The 18,004-nt window shown below is 45.5% G+C and overlaps 1 protein-coding gene across 1 annotated transcript; it reads right to left on the bottom strand.

Moving 5' to 3' along the window:
• Positions 1–270: 270 nt before the first annotated feature.
• LOC146007618 (glutathione S-transferase P 1-like) lies at positions 271–17,803 on the bottom strand. The gene is made up of 7 exons (XM_083146103.1): positions 17,699–17,803; positions 17,014–17,049; positions 15,329–15,441; positions 8,374–8,461; positions 2,152–2,255; positions 655–762; positions 271–574 (listed from the first exon to the last, which is right to left on the bottom strand). Coding segments are annotated over exons 1-7 (636 nt in total). The 5' UTR covers positions 17,700–17,803; the 3' UTR covers positions 271–388.
• Positions 17,804–18,004: the final 201 nt, after the last annotated feature.

Below are 18,004 nucleotides of genomic sequence, written 5' to 3'. Positions count from 1 at the left end.
GTATATATATGTATACTGTACCCTGTATTTTCCATGAGCTTCCTTATTCTAGAAATGTGACCAGCACCCTATGAAAACTTCTGTAGACTGTACAGGTGACTACACACAGGTACAGTGTGGCCCAAAAAGCTTTTCTCCTCTGCTTGCCTCATTGTAAAACATTAAAAGCGACCTTTCAGAGCAGTCAGGGAGTTTAGCAAGTTACAGCTGCAACATTTTAAAGAGATATATATCTTATTTACTATAGTCCGAGACACAGAAAACAATTCATTATAAGATTCAAGAACGTTTATTCATTTTCTTTGCATAAAGAAAGTAAAAATATACACAAAAAAACACAGTTGATTATGAAATGACATACAGGAGGAGACACTGGGAAACTTTCCATTCACTTATGCTTAGGGGTGATAGGACGTCGCTTACGTCCATCAGATTTCAAATATGTGCTGAGTTTAGGGTGACTGATCACACGTTCAACGTAAGCTGACAAAAGTGGGTACTTAGACAGACATGTTGGGGAAAGGTCTAGATTGCATTGTAGGATGTCCACGAAATTGTAGTCAGCATATGAGATCTGTGGGAAAATGAAGAGTTAAAACTATTCTCCCATGGCAAAACCTTCAAATCTATGGGTATTTTGACTAGAATTATTACCTTATCTCCCACAAGGTACTTGGATCCATTGGAATTCTCGGAGAGGATCTTCTCAAAATATCCCAAAAAGGTATTTAGTACCTGCAGATAATTGTCCTTGTTTTCCTCCTGTAATAAATTAACAATATGGTTAATGTAGCTGGTGGTCTGTACCACAATGGTGAATTGCATGTACCTAGGAACACCACTTACTGCTGCTGACGTTTTATTCCAGTTTTTTTTTTTTTTTTTTTTAAGGTCAATCTTAAAAATGTTGGTATATTTTAAAAAAGCCAGAAGGAAGCCGCCATAAATAGTCCTACTTTGGAATGGCTACAGTTGGGAGGTATATATTTACTGTGGGAGAGTCCCTCTTAATGGACACTTTCCCACCCATGGGTCGCATTGTTCCACGTGCAGGGGGGGGGGTACATTTGCGGAAACCGGTAATCACTGCTGCTCTGCAGAGCAGCCGGTGATTACTGAATACATGTTGGTGATCACTGCACTGGACACACCCCCAAAATATCAAAAATGGGTGGTAGAGCGATTGGTCATGCCCCCCCACCCAAGACCACGCCCATCCCTCCTATTGCCCTGCAGGACCGCTGCATGGATGTAGGAGAAAAACAAGTGGCAGTGGTGTAACTATCACCCTGCAGCCCCCGCGGTGGCGGGGAGGCGCTTAGAAGGTGAGGGTGCCGGGGGGGGGGGGGGGGCTGCGGGGCTATTGTTACTCGCTGCGTCTGCCCTGCCCGGGACCTACCACCAGCAAATCAGTCTGCGGTCCGGCTCTCCGTCTCCCGCTGCCATAAAAAATGTGAAAACACAGAAAATGGCTGCCCCCATACTGCAGACTCTTTTTGAGGATGCTAGAGGAGGCGGAGGCCCCGGGACGGGGCGCAAAAGATTTGTGGCAGGGGAGAGAATTTTTCATAGTTACGCCACTGACAAGTGGTATGGTAAATATGTGTACATACAATAACTAAAAAGCCATGACATTTAATTATTATTTTTCTTCTTCTAAAAATCACATCATTTGGGCTTTTTTTTTGTCTCAGAAGAATTATTTACCTAAATAACATTCATTTGCAGACAATTTTTACCACATTGCAGCTCACAATGTTGTTTTCACCCACTTCATATGTATTAACAGTGGGGGGGTGCAGACAGAAAAAAAAATAGTCTATTATAATAATAATTAAAAAAAAACAGTGGGGTACAGAGTCGACAGCAGTCCCACACTTTATCTAGCCCTGGTTTTCTTTGTATATGATTTGGTTATTCATTTTGTTTTTCTGGTACATAGTGTATCTAGATTATAATCAATTTACAATGGTTTCAGCTCAACATAATATCTTGGTATAGAAAATGTATATTGCTATAAATGCTGAAACCAATACAATGGATAATAATTTACCAATGCTCACATCTCCTCATCATTTCCCTTCAGTAAATAGTCTATAAGCAATCAGTGCGTGGTGCTCCCAGGAAGTTATTATAAATTACCATACGTACATTTTCCACGAAGAGGAATTTGTAGTACTTTTGCCTTAAATCCTCAACACCATCATTTATCATGTCAATTCTTGTACTTTCTTTCTCATTACCACCATTGAGACCTGCACAAGGAATCGGTAAATATTTATTTTTATCATCATTTATTTGAACATTTATCCAGCATTTTTGGCTTTCAGACATGGGATATTGGTGTCTGTGAGCAATAACTTCTGTTTTCCATTTCTCAAAGGACCAAAAATAGGAAAATATGTTTTTAAAAGATGGTCCTTCTCTATTTCCATAGCCCTCGGGCAGGCTGCTCTGTCCAGGGGTGAGTGAAAGGCCTGGAGCAAGCTGTGATCATGGAAGCCATTTAGGAATTATTTTACTACAGTTATTGAATATTTTATAGGTAACAGACTGGTTTTAAAACATTACATCAGAAGCAATTTTTAGTGATTCTAGAATTATGAGGCAGATTCATGACTCAATGACTGATATTATTAATATTGGGCCTAATTCAGGAGTTGCCTATGACTATGAAAAAAAAAAAAAAAAAGTCACCACCCAAACACAGAAAAACTCTACTGCAAATAGTGATGCATTGGTAGATCCATTCGCAAAATATGAACCCCACTGTAGAACAGATTTTTCCATCAGCACCAGTCTAGAGGCCCCCTTACATTTGTCCGACTTGTCATAACGACAAGTCGGACCCGATTGTCCCAGCAGCTCCCCGGGAGGGATCACATGCGATGGCACTTCATGTGCCAAGTTTTGCATGTGATAAATCGCATGCGATTTATCACATGCCACTCCCGGGGAGCTGTAGGGACAATGGGAGCGGGGGACAGCAGCAGGAATATGCCCGCAAACAGAGTGGGCAGGGGGGGGGGTCGGGGTGCAGGGAGCCGGGCAGGAAGCCGCTGGGCAGGGAGGGCGGCGGCGCAGAGTACCAGGGAGCCGGGCAGGAGAACACGATGCAGCAGCAGCACTTCCAAAAAAAAAAAAGAAAAACCCCATACAAACGAATAGGAAGCCATTGATTGGCTGAGACCTCTCTCAGCCAATGAGCGATTGGCTGAGAGAGGTCTCAGCCAATCGCTCATTGGCTGAGAGAGGTCTCAGCCAATGAATGGCTTCCTATGCGTTTGCATGGCCCTTTTTTTTTTGATGTACTGCTGCTGCAGCGTCTTCTCCTGCCCGGCTCCCTGGTACTCTGCGCCGCCCCCCCTGCTCCCGCTGATGCTGCCCGGCTCCCTGCGCCTGACTCTGGTAGGTCCCCTGTTGTGGGGGAGCACGGCTCCTGGCAGCACATAAGATTTAGCAAATCTTATGTGCAGCCCGTCCGACCTCCCATCTCCGATCCGATGCGCGCGGGGCCGCGCATCGGGTCGGAGGGGATGTCACCATATGCGATTTGGGACGATTTCACGGCCCGATTCATCCGAATCGGGCAAAATCGTGCCCAAATCGCATAATGTAAGGGGGCCTTAGGACTTCCACCTATCTGCTAAAGAACCAGACTGGAACGGGAAATCGTTTAGAACATGGGTCTTCCTGCGCATCCATGTGGGATGGTATTTTTGTATACAGTATTATATTTCAATACAGTAATTTATAAACAGCAACCACAGGAGACCACCTGTACGAATGCTTTCGGGGAGTATCACACTCGCTGAGGCATTCACTTTGTGATGGGAGAGAAGAGGGTGGCCAGGGGAAGGGCCAGCCTTTATTTATGGGCATTCCATGGGAATGTAGGCATGTTGATGCCTGCGTGGAGAAGGCAGCTAAAGTCACATGATGTCAGTACCTGCCCCGAATTCGGCCTTCTCCATCAGAAATAAAAGTCAGTCTAGATTGACTTTATTTGCGAATGGAAAAAAATAAAAATTTCATGGCCAGAGACCATAAACATAAAATAAATGCATGATAGATCTAATCTAATAGTTCTAAAAATAATACCTAATTGATTTTTAGTAAAGCATCTCACAATGCTATTGTACAATATGAAAAGAATACAAATATGATTTTACAAACCAATTACGGTCCTGGCAAATACCAATATACAACAATAAACATATAACATACATGGTATGGGATACGCCTTTGTAAGCTTTTTACTCGGTATAACTTGCATTATCGAGCTATCCCATCTGGCGAGGGCACTTAATTGCCTTCCCCAGACAGGATAACTCAATATTGCAAGGAATAGTGGTGTTTCCAGATATCACAAATCCCCAGTGGAGTCTAAGCAGGGTAGGCCAATGTGCGATGAGTTTCTCTAGTAGGTTCTCAGTGATGTGACTCTACGAACGAGTTGTCGTTTCTGAGATGCTGCTGCTGTGTAGGGGGTACAGGTAGTGTGGGGGGGGAAATGCTGGGCAGGGAGAGGAGGAGAGATGGTGGGCAGGGAGAAGAGGACAGATAGTGGGCAGGGAGGGGGACAGACACTGGGCAGGGAGAGGAGGGACAGACGGGTGAGAGATCGTGAAGCTGCAGGGAGAGGCAGGAGGCATACTCAGACACACAGAGCCGGCCTTAGGCATAGGCCAACTAGGCAATTGCCTAGGGCATTTGGAATGCCTAGGGGCATCAGCAGCTTCTGCTGATTAAAATGATATGCAGCATGCCTATATTCTGTGTGTGAGTGAGGCTGTATCTGCATATGAAATAGTGTATTCATGAAAATAACTGTAACAAAGCATTCCGTATGCAGGTACAGCCACAGTCGCTCACAGAATATAGGCATGCTGCATATTATTTTAATCATTGGAAACTCCTTGTGTGTGCTGGTCATAACAATGCAAATAAGACGAATTTTCAGCAAAAAAGGCATCCAACGTTAGCAGAACTGACCAGGAGCTGCATAGCCTATTGAGTCAAGATGTATGAGGAAACATCTGTATCCAAGCAGAGGCAGAGGTCACAGTGTTAGCGGCTGTGCGAGTGCTGTCTGCGGGTGGGTTGGCTGTGCAATAGTGTTCGGCATATGTGTAAGGGGCATTATTTGTGTCAAGTATAAACGCATTATTAATGTGCGACATATGTGTAACAGGCATTATGTGTGTCATGTGTATAAGGGCATTAATAATGTGCAACATATGTGTAAGGGGCATTATGTGTATGAAGGGCATTAATAAAGGTTGGCATAATGTGTAAGGGGCATTATGGTTATAAGGACATTAATAATGTGTGTCATGTGTAAGCGGCATTACTGTGTGGTATTATCAGGGATACTGAGAGAAAGGGGTAGGGGGTACAAATTACCCAGGCCAAAGTCTGATGGAAGGGCCCAGTGGGGGCCCCGGGCCCCCTCCCCTTAAGTCAGCAGCAGCTGAAGCTCTTCTCCTCTGCCCAGCACACACTGCTTTGTGCTGGGTTGCAGTGTGGCCATGGAGGTGCTTAAAATACAATATTTTCTCAGGATTTTTTTCTAAGAGTATAATGTGAATAATATGAGGAAAAATGTATATAAGGTAAAGTGGTACTACTGTGTGATGTAACGTGAATAAGGGACACTATCGCATGATATAATGTGAATAAAATTGCACTACTGTGTGAAATAATGTGAATTGGGGGTACTATTGTGTGGCCATGCCCCTTCCCAGCAAAAACACACCCCTGTTTGGGCTGCGCACCAAATGTGTGCACTGTTTCTATTTAAAATATTGCGGGTAGGAGCACCAAAATGATGACTGCTATGATGACTGTTGATGGTACTGGGAAAGGGGAGCAGGGTCAGAGGCGGAACTAGTGGCGGTGGTAGGGGGCACCAACCAAAATCTTGCCTAGGGTGTCATTTAGGCTAGGGCCGGCTCTGCAGACACAGGTTCAGGTTGTGAAGGACAGGGTAGCTTCCATGTTTCAATCCAGGCCAGGGACCAGATCCTCCAATCAGGGGCACTTCAATTCAGCATGTGCTCAGCTCCTCCAATCATAGCTCGGCACATGCAGTCCTAGCCCTGATGTCTGATGCTGCGATGAGGGGGGAGGGGCTGAGAGAAGAAGTGAGAGAAGTGCAGGGACATCCCCTGCTGCTGCTGCTCTCTTTTAGCATTTATATGTAAGTCCTCGCTCCTCCCCTCTGCTGCCGGCGCCGCTGCCTACTACACACTGACAGGCGCAGCAGCAGCAGCTGGCCTGGCAGCGGGGAGAGCGCCTATACATCCAAGCAGGGTCGCAGTGAGGTAGGGATGGAGGGGAGCGGTGGGCAAGGTGGAAGGGGGGCCGGTCACTGAGGGGCAGATTTATTAAGCTCGGTGAAGTGATAAATTGTCAGGTTTTTATCACCGGCTCCTAACTGTGAAGATACAGGCTTGGTTTGAAAATTGACAAGTAGGAGCTGATGGCCGGTGATAAAAACCAGACACTTGATCACTTCACCGAGCTTAATAAATCTGCCCCTGAGCGTCCTCACACAGACAGGCAGCCTCAATGAGAGCACCGTGACCATGGTGGGACATGATAGAAACTTTCAAATATATCAAGGGTTTTAACAAGGTACAGGTGGGAGACAATCTTCACAGGAAGAGGAGCAACAGAACACGAGGACATGCACTGAAACTAGAGGGAGGAAGATTCAGGGGAAATGTGAGGAAGAATTACTTCACAGAAAGAGTAGTAGATAAGTGGAATAGCCACCATCAGAGGTGGTAGATGCAAATACAGTTTAAACATTCTTGGGATAAGCATATTGATATCCTTACAAAAAAATAAGGATCAAATATGGTTTGAGGTAACATGTTTAAAAAAGGGGCAGACTAGATGGGCCAAGTGGTTCTTATCTGCCGTCAAATTCTATGCTTCGATGGCGCCGCCTCCCCCCTGCCACCGCTGGGGCTACAGTACCTAAGTTACGCCACTGAGCTGTAGATATCTCAAAGCCCCAGTTTTCCAGTACCCAGAACCCTCCACTGATGGCCCCAGCTGTGGTAGCAGTGAGCCAGTTACCCGAGCCCTGACAGCATGTGTATTATGATTGCTGATGCAGTAGTGTGTCACAGACTGGTCTTGCCGTGTTCCTGGTAATGACCTGGGTGATCCAGTGGAGGGTGCAGGGAACTGGAAACTACAGTAGGTGGTCTTAGGCATTGATAACTCATGCACAAGGATGCAATGGGAACTTCTGCTGGAGACACAGAGAATTGGCGAGCCCCAAGGCAGAGGCATGGAGTCTAACCCACCGGTGGTTTTCACCAGTAATCTGCTGCATCTGCCTGGGATGGTGCTCAGGGGAATGCATAGTGATGATGAAAGTGGAACACTTTAACTATCGATGGATGATCGATCAGACTGAATGCTGTGTAGTAACGCTTGATGTAACTGGGATACACAAATGGATAACTGAAAAAGGGAGATGAGTGGAGCTAGGTACCAATGTTGCCTAGGAACCAGTCGATGGTATTCATTGATACAGACTGAGAGCTGACCAATGGTATTCGATGAATTGGCCTTTGAATACCATCGGTTAGCTCCGAGTGGGATAGCGTGGCCTGGAGGGTCAATCGGTATGGAAACCAATAGGCATCCAGAGACTGTGCTGAGAATCCTGGGCTGTACTCAGAGGGCTGGATTACTAAAATGGTGGGCCTGATTCTGGTTCACTCGCAAAAATAAAATTCTCTCTTTAATGGACAAAACCATGTGTACTGCAGGTGGGGCAGATGTAACATGTGCAGAGAGAGTTAGATTTGGGTGGGGTTTGTACTTCAAACTGATATCTATATTGCAGTGTAAAAATAAAGCAGCCAGTATTTACTCTGCACAGAAACAAATCTAACTCTCTCTGCACGTGTTACATCAGCCCCGCCCCCCGCAGTTCACATGGTTTTGTCAATTACACAGAGAATTTGTGAGTGAACCAGAATCAGGCCCGATAAGTAGTGGAATAACCAGCTAAGCAAGCAGTTAACAGCAGGACACAGGTAACCGGATCTCTGGAGAAAGCCAGGGATCTAAGGCTGGAGAACTTGCACGGGAACTTTCGACTGACAAGTTTGTGCAATGCAAAGAAGACTCAGGAAGGGGGACCTATCCTATCCCCAGGTGCCAGGCAGCCGCGTCGTTCCATTACTTATGGTAATATTTAGAACAATTGTCCATTTGTATTTTGACAAAAACCACTGGAGATAGTCATTTTTTGAAACTCATGAGTCCTCCATCATGGGCACAAGTCCAGAACAAATAGCACACTAAAGGCTTGTCACTGTTGGAGAGGAAAGAGAGAAGTCTCACCATGTTTGCGCCCCAAGTATCGCAAGATGGTGTTGCTCTGGTAAATTGTGAAGTCTCCATCTTGAAACTTAGGAATCTGGCCAAAGATCTGTGAACACCGCCAAGAGAAGAAAACAAGTCATTAACAGCATGGCTTTACTCCTTCATATAAATATGTGACATGGTACAGTGACATCCTATAAGCCAGGGGTGGCCAAACCAGTCCTCGAGATCTACCAACGGTCCACGTTTTCCAGGTTACCTAGCTGGTGCACAGCTGCAGTCATTACTAACTGTCACATTGTAAAACATGCTGCATTCATTCCTACTATAGATCCACAGGTTGCCTGGAAAACATGCACCGTTGGTAGATCTTGAGGACATGTTTGGCCACCCCTGCTATAAGCTGTAGCTGTCACTGTTGTGCATGTTGTAACCACGACCAGCCCAATGAGTACTCCCTAGAGACAGGGCCTGAGGCACGGGCCTCAGGGCGGTACGGCAGGGTCACATTCTTTTAAATAGCAGCATGGCAGAGTAGGTGGGCAGCAGCAAGTGACAAGCGGCACCGCCGCCGACATGATTCATCATATGTCGGCGGCAGCGCTGCTCGTCACCTGCTGCTGCCCACCCACTGTTCCATACATAGTACATCACCAGCTATCTCCTTGGTCCGACGGTCCCCCTGCAAGTCCGGCTCCCCCGCTGGGTGTGCTGAATTGCTCTGGCTCACTGCCGCCGTCGCCCATTGGCTGCTGTATACACACAGCCTATTGGCTGCTGTGTATCCAATGAGCGGGGAAAGCAGCTGAGCTAAGTAGACTGACTGACTGAGACTGCAGATAAAGTTAATTCTCAGACTCCTGGCCACCCCCCCTCTGGGTCCTCCATGAAGTTAGCAGCCCAGACTGCGTACATTTTTTTTGAGGTGGGCTACAGTTACATTTGTATGTAATCTATAAATAACACACATACATCCTGGGAAGTGGGTGCTGTTTGCATCCCACTCTTAGGAATGGCAAGTGTGTTGGTACTTCTGTATCTATAAATTTGGGTTGATTTTTAATTAACCTCTGTTACTGTGATCATAGCTTTCTCATGCACCCTAGATCAGCTCATTTACCTGAAACCGGTGACAGCTGCCCCTTTAATACTAATTCAGGTGCTGTGTTTGGGATTGTCTCACCTTATAAAAGCCATAAGGTACTTGGCAGTTGAGCTTTAACCCAGGGGAAAAAAAAAACACACATGTTCATTTTAGCTATGATGTGCAAGCAACTGCCAGGTTCCCATGAAAACCAGTTGTTCGTGTCAGACTTGAAATGGGGTCCATTTCAATGGGCTGCAAGCTTAAATGCATTGATCAATTCATGAACTAAAACCCCATTATTTATTTAATTGATTATTTGAATGTTAAGGTGAGTTTGTTCGTTGTAGTGAGTGCTGTGCCCCCAACTGTAGTGGTTTCATGAAAAAATAAAACCACACACTGGTTATTAAATACGGTTATTATTTCCAATTCCAAACATCGAATAATGCATAGTTGCCTACCCTCCTGCATTCTGCAGGAGACTCCTTGAAATAGCAGCAATCTCCCTCTCTCCCTCATTAGTCTAGAAATCTCCCTCATTTCACCTAGCCCAGTGGTTCACAAACTGTGTGCCATGGCACCCTGGGGTGCCTTGGGGGACTTGCAGGGGTGCCCTGGTTTAGTGATCCAGGACCACTTCAAGTTTTTTATGTCCATTATAATAGTCAAATGCCACATAACTGATCCTAAGAATGAGATAAAACACAATTTATTCAACTTAATATTTGTTTCTGACATTCTCAATAAGAAACCTTTAGCCTAGGGATGCCACAAAATCATTACTGATGCTTTGGGGTGCTGTGATTCAAAAAATTTGGGAACCCCTGACCTAGCCCACATTATACTCAGTGGCGTAACTTGGCATAGGCAGCCCCAGCGTTCGCGGAGGGCAGCCGGCGCCACTGGGGCGCAGCAGGGTCACGGCTCTCTCGGAGCCGAAGGCTGTCCGACTCCTGTGCAAGCTGCTGGGAGAAAGTTAAGGATGTACTGCTGAGCTGCCTCTAGGTGGCGCTGCAGCGCAGAGCTCCTCGGCACTCATGAAGCTCTTCTCTGTGTCTACAACACATGGGGCTGCCTGAGACACGAAGATTAACCTGCCTGGAATGGACAACTGACAGGTCTGTGTCCCTTGTTGTGGGTGCCAGCCGCAGGGGCATGGGCAGGGGGTGAAGAATGTGGGCACCATTAATGTATGCTGGTGGCCCAGTGAGCACGATGTTGTATTTGTAGCTGCAGTGGGAAGGGGGAGGGCTGGGTATGTGGAAACTGGGTGCCCTCCATTGCATGTGGGGGTTATTTGTTTTAGTATTGGTGTATGTATGTATATATGTATGTATGTATGTATGTATGTATGCTTTGTTTAAATGCTATGTGTGTGTGTTTATGTCCTTTGTGTATACTTGTGTAGATTTATAAATATGTTTTGTGTGTGTATGTATGGTATCTGTGCCTGTATGCCATGTGTGTGTATGTCCTTTGTGTCTATGGTATGTGTGCGTGTATGTCCTGTGTGTGTGTGTGTGTGTCTGTATGGTATGTGCGCGTGTATGTCCTGTGTGTCTGTATGGTATGTGTGCTTGTATGTCCTGCGTGTCTGTATGGTATGTGTGCTTGTATGTCCTGTGTGTCTGTATGGTATGTGTGCTTGTATGTCCTGTGTGTGTCTATGGTATGTGTGCATGCATGTCCTGTGTGTATGTACTGTATGTATGGTATGTGCGTTATGTGATGCATGTCTGTATGGTATGAGTGTGTGTATATCCTGTATGTATTAGAAACATTTCTGGGTAACGCAGGATCTCTCGACAATAAAATGTGTATATACGCATATGAATACACACACACACACCTCAAGGCCCCCCTGTCAGCTCTGAAGGGGGTATCTTCTTTGTGGATTGGCACTCACCCTAAAGGTCCATACACACTGGGCATTTTTGCCCAGTGTGTATGGATAGCGATGTGTTAAGGTGCCCATACACTGCTGCGATGTCTCGCAGCAGTGTACAGACACCCGATAGCCTGCGAGCAGGGACGCATGCGATCCATTGTGATGGATTGCATGCGTCCCTGTTTCCCACCCGCCTCGCCACCAGGAGAAACGGGTGGTCGGACGGCCTACCGGTCCGACCACCTGGTCGGGTCTGTGTTGCATGGGAGCGCGCATCAGACCCGACGGCATGTCAGGGAGGGACGACTTGGTCAGATTTAACTCGGACCAAATCGCATCAGTGTATGGGGGCCTTAAGGGTCATTATGGTGTGTGGTATAATAAGTCATAGACATTACAGTGTGTTGCATATTGTCTAATAAGCGTTGCCACACACCTTTTTGGAATGGGCACGCTATAGGTTCTTCATAAATTCTTTGTGTTTTTCTTTAAATTTGGCGGGGGGGGGGGGGGTTATTGAGAGCCGAATTGCTGAGAAACTGTCCTGTTTCTTTTACCAAAAAATGGAAGGAAGGAGGGGGGGGGCAGAATTTTTTTGGGCAGGGGGGAGCAAAATTTCTAGTTACGCCACTGATTATACTGTTACATTTTTGGGGAAAAAAAGGGTACTTATGTATTATCTGGACTCCCATGTTAAATGCACCCCATTTTTCATACCCCTACTATCCAACTACGCATGGAGTTGATTTTATATAGTGCCCGAAGCGTGGTGAGCGGACGCGGTCTCATAAGAAAAATGGGAGTCCAGATATTACATAAGTACCAAAAAAAGAATGATAGATAGATACATTTACACTGATTCAATCATCAGTGCCATTTCCCAGCACTTTATCAAGTATAGTAGCTCTTACTAACTGCTTTGGGGCTCATCTACATTTGGATATAAGTCATTTTAAAAGATTCCTTTCAGATATAGCAGTACACACCCACGCTTCTAGGTGCCACATTCACACTCTCTTTTCGCAATCTCTCCATATATGGAACTAGACACGCCCCCCTGTGTGGAACATGACACGCCCCCTCAATGGAGCGCTGTGCAAAATTCTACTACTGACTATAATCTCCCTGAAACTAGTTTTCAAAAGTAGGCAAGTATGGAATAATGTACCAAGGCATCATGCAACTTCTGAAGGGTGTTGCTAGTGGCAGCTCCAGCACAGTCCAAACAAAATACATTAGGGGGTCCATACCAACTGCCATTCTGAATTGACTCACTGGCAGTTGATGCATACCTGCCGACTTTATAAAAAGGGGGGCAGGGCGAGGCTGTCACCAAGACCCGCCCACATGACAGGCACCAGCATCAATTTGCGGGTCCGTGGACAGGGGAGGGGCTAAAATGACGCTATTCGTGTCATATTAGCCCCTCCCCGCGGACCCGGGGCTCCTGCGAAAATGCGGGAAACTTGCCCACCTTCCCGGGGGGGCCGGGAGGGGGAACCGATTTGCGGGACCCTCCCGGCCATTCCAGGAGGGTAGGCAAGTATGAGTTGATGTGGTTCCCAGATTTGAATTTTGGACTGTGCTGCAGCCCCACCTCTGGAGCTGCCACTGGGTGTTTCCATTTTTGAGGATGAAGAGTAATGCGGCACTTTCAGAGCTTGTATACCCATGCTGATTGGGTATGCAGTGTCTTATGGAACTACAAGTGCCAGCATACCCATGTCTGCCAAAGAATGTACTTATAAGAGGAAGTCGCATAACAAAATAACCAGGGGTTAAAGTGAGGGGGAACTGGGTGGAACTGAGTTCCACCACCTCTAATGGTAGGGGGAACTGAGTTCCACCTCCACCATAGCCCTGAACAGTAATTCCAACAGAAAAACCTGTCCCATCGGCTTCTTCTTCTGTCACGGCGTACATAATGTAAAGTTAAGATGAACAACTGTGGGCATTATGTGTATAAGGGGAATTACTGTGTGACTTAATATGAATCAAGGGCACTACATGCGGTGTAATGTGTATACGATTGTGCTACCATGTATGGTGGGACCATTATCCCTTTATGGGTGGTAAGGCACAATTCCCTAGCACTGTTCTCGGCTCTGCCTAATGTGGGTAGGGGGCGGTGTTAGGGGAGCGGAGTTCCACCACCTCTCCAGGACCACTTTAAGCCCTGAAAATAACAGTGAAAAATTATTTTGTTCAAATAAACATTCCTCTTTGACCAATTTATTATTTACCTAAAATCAATGATGATGGCCCTTTTCGGTCTTCTAAAATGTAATCCATAAGGGAAGGGAAACAAAACAGTAAAAAGCTGGAGGCTGTCACGAACTAGTACAGAGTAACCTCACTCTGATTTTTCAAGGTGTCAGAAAACTGGTGTTAGGACGGGTTCCGGGCGACAGAGCCACTGTCAAGTAATGGCAAGGCATGATGGGACTTGTAGGGTCACAACAGCTGGAGGGCCATAGTTTGGACATGCCTGTCTATATAGAAAGTCAATAAGTCGGTGCTAATAGGGCGACACTGATAAAATGTCAACATGCAATAGGTTGACACAAAAAAAAGGTCAAAATGTATTTGGTCGACATGGTCATGCGTTTTTCATATTTGGGGGGGGGGGGGGGTTTCCTACGTAGACTATAATTGCGAATGGTAAAGTATTCTGAGCAAAGCAAGCCATGCAAGGGTACACGTTACATTAATTGGGGGGTCCATGTCAACATAGACACCAATGAATGTAGAAAACTCATATCGACCTTTTACATGTCCATCGCCTGGACCTTTTTCATGTGTCAACATTTTGACTATCAGTCAAGAGGTTGACCACTATTGGTTATCTATACACAGTCTATCTATAATCCACACCCATGTTAAACTCCCTTGGCATCAAATGGCAATGAACTGCATTGAACTACATTCTGCTAATTATTAACTCAAAATCCAGCAGGGAACAAAGATGCTTTTTTAAGGCAGAAATATTTTTTTTTTTCAAATCTGATTCTTGCAGGATTCTCAGCCCAAACAAGCTGGTACTGGGTCACATTATAACAGGGGATCTGATCAGTTTTCCTTTCTGATGGAGTCTGGGCTAAGAGAGCTAGTCATAGTTATATAACCAGTAGTCATAGCCTAGACTAAAGGTGCCCATACACTTAGCAGATTTGGGCCGATTTCACCTGATCCTGACGGAAATCGGAAGTTTGACATCCCATCCACCCCGATGCACGGTCCCGTACGCATTGGGTCAGACCCTACAGATTGAACCTGCAGCAGGTTCAATCTATCTAAGCGGACCCATTAGCGGCACATCGCAGTGCTTTTTAGCACCCACTGTGTTGGTCCGATCTGTAGGTGTGTGCCAGGGGTGAAGCACCACTGGCACACATCTATGTGCAGGGGCAGGCAGTGACAGGGTCCGGGCTGTGCTGAGCGACTGGGCGGGGTGAGTGACAGAGCTTTGCGGCAGGGAGGGCAGTCCACAGTGTCTGGGAAGCTCTGAGCGAACCTGTACTGCGAGAGAGCTCTCAGCCAATCAACGGCCGGTCTGTCTCAAATTTTTTTTATTAAATTCTGCAGCCGCTGCCTGCAGGACTGGTCCGCTCAGCGCTTCCCGGACACGCCTTACTTCCCGCCTGCCGCTACACTCGGTCACCCACTAGGTGCCTATTCTGGTTCATTCGCAAACCCGACTGCGAGTGTCCACTGCGATTTACAATGTCGCCGGGGTGTTCGCAGATGGGAGTACGTGTCCGAGGAGAAAGAGTGTAATGGATATCGCTGGGAAGATTGGTAACTGGCAATAACGTTTTACTTAGGGCAGATATTAAACCACTTTATCAGCTACAAAAAGTGACAAGCAGCCAATCAGCTCCTACCTGTCATTTTTCAAACCCAGCCTGTAACATGCCAGTTTATCACTCCACTTTATCACTTTTTGAAGCTTGATACATCTTGACCTTAACTAGCTAAAAATCTTTAGTTTTTCTTACCGCATTTTTCTTCAGGTCTCCTTTGCCTGCAGCCCAATCCTGCATTTGCACTTCATCATCTGTCCATGGGACACCATTGTCTGCCAGCAGCAGCCTTATTGGTTCACCTCTCCCTGACAAAAAAAACACAGTAATATGAGAACAACAAGTAATGCTGATAGACCGGTTACCAAAAAAAAAAAAAAAAAAAAAAAAAGAAAAAGCAGTAGCAAACAGCAGAACTATTGAAACACAATGAGAAATCTGCTTTAATATGTTTTTTAAGTCAGACAGAGCTACAGTATATCATTCCGTGTCCAAGGTGGGTGGGGTTTTACTTCAAAGTGAGAACTACTGTATAAAGCAGTCATCATTTCCCCTGCACAGAAACAAAATAACTCACCTAAATCAAATTATTTCTGTACAAGTTACATCTGCCCCAACTGCAGTGCAGCATGGTTTTGTCCATTTGAGAAGGAATTTGCCTTTGCGAGTGAACCAGAATAAGGGCCCATATCCATACCTCTCAACTGTCCCGATTTTCATGGGTCAGTCCCGGTTTTTTTTTGGTGTCCCAACCCGGGCTGGCAAGGTGGGTGGGGGGCAGTTTGGAGCCCCGCTAAGCTGTGCAGTGGGGAATAGATGGTGTACACATGTGCACAGCATTTTCTCCTGGAGACAGAGGGACTGGGGGTATGGCCAGCAGCTCACAGAGCTCTTGCTATGCCCCTTTAATGGTGAAAAAACAGGAGGCGTGGCTTAAGGGAGCATCATTCCCACTAAGCCACACCACCATTTATGCAAGGTGACAACCCCTTTCTGACGTGGCTACACCACACAGAAGTCCCGACCATAGGGTTCAAAATGTAGGGAGATATGTGAAATCATTTGTGCAAGAATTTAAATCGACAGTGTGTCATTTGCACATCATTAAGTGGGTTATTCTGGTTGAATTCCAAGCCTGCAAATTTGCAGCCTTGCGAGTCCACCAAACCCCGCTTGGCCGCCACCCATTTGCAACGCCCCCAAACGCACGGGGGAGCGAATAAACCAGAATATGCCCCTTAATGTGTACCCATCTTTACTCAAATGATCTGATGTTTTATCAGATCGGAGTACTTTAGGTCTTCGGATGCAGTAGATCAGTGGTTCTCAACCTCGGTCCTCAGGACCCACCAACAGTGCACGTTTTCCAGGTCTCCACACAGAATCACAGGTGAAATAATTAGCTTTAAAATGCATCAGTGAATAATGAGTGCCCTGGAAAACGTGCACTGTTGGGGGGTCATCAGGACCGAGGTTGAGAACCACTGCAGTAGATAATCACAAAAGCAAGCAAAACAAATCTGTCAGGAAAAACTGCAGTTTTTTTGCTCCCAATGTTTTATCACAACAAATTGGCTACCCCCCTATAAGTGCTATTCTGAAAACCAATTCATAGGTGCCGATTCTGTGGGTGCTTGAGGGCCCGAGCACCCACGGAAATTGAGGAGCACCCACCCGCTCATGTCCCACTGCACTCCCCTTTATGTATTTTGCACTGTTGCCATAATTGGAATATTGGAGACAACTCTGCTGCGTAATATAAATCAGTATTATTTTGTGGCCATGCCCCTATCCCAGGAAGCCACTCCCCTATATTTTTGGCTTGAGCCCCCACCAGCAAAAACATAAAACGGCACCTATGCACCAATTGATATATTTACCTCTGATGGGGAAGTATGTCAGTTTGTAGGAAGACACTGCAAGAATAATAAATAAACAAATCAAAAATTGATAATCAGAGTAAACATTAACCACTAACAAAATGACAATGGATGCGCATCATACATTAGAATTAGCCTGACACCCTCTACATTCCCCGAACACTAATTCTGTAACGCAGGAGCTGTTAAAACCATTCAAATTACTCCGGTGGATATTTTTGGTTTGCATTAAAGCTCACTGGATACTAGTGACAAATGAAATGAAATGAATAATGCCTGCGAGAAAAGTCCATGCAGACAGAGACGTGGCAATTTAAGATATGGAGAAATACTACATAACCTTAATGAGACTCTAATTAGTAAATATAGAGAAATGATACATGATTATTGGTGTGATATGCAGAGCTGGGGAAAACAGCAAAAGTAACACTTTTACAGTCTCGGTTTTACAGTCTCAGTTTAAATAAATCATTCCAAAAGATAATACAACATCAACAAGACGAATGGAGAGCTGTTAAAACTGTGCAGAGAAAAAACTTGTATTAGGTTTCTGCCGTTAGTTAAGAAGAGAATATAAAATAAAAGAATTGATATGTCAGCTGAGTAAATGGCATACGACAACAGAAGACAAAAGATAATTCTTTGAGTAATCAATCACATGTAGTAAGGAGTCGGACTCTGTTACTTGTAGGTTGAAGAGTTGTTTCTGTGCCTGTGTCAGTGCAGAATGCAGATTGTGTTTCAATTTGTGATATATATGCAAGAACATTTCTGCTGAGTCACAGTGATGCAAGTCAGAAATCTGAGAGTCCAGCAATGGAACTTTGCAGCTGAGACTATGGCCCTTATTCTGGTTCACTCGCAAAGGCAAATTCCTATTCAAATGGACAAAACCATGTGCACTGCAGGTGGGGCAGATGTAACTTGTGCAGAGAGAATTAGATTTGGGTGGGATTTTACTGCAAAGTGAGATCTATATTGCAGTGTAAAA

This window comes from Crinia signifera, chromosome 6, assembly GCF_055691185.1.
Source record: "Crinia signifera chromosome 6, ASM5569118v1, whole genome shotgun sequence".
Lineage (NCBI taxonomy): Eukaryota > Metazoa > Chordata > Amphibia > Anura > Myobatrachidae > Crinia > Crinia signifera.
The sequence above is the reverse complement of the archived record's forward strand: the minus strand, read 5'-3'. Positions and strand labels throughout refer to the sequence as shown.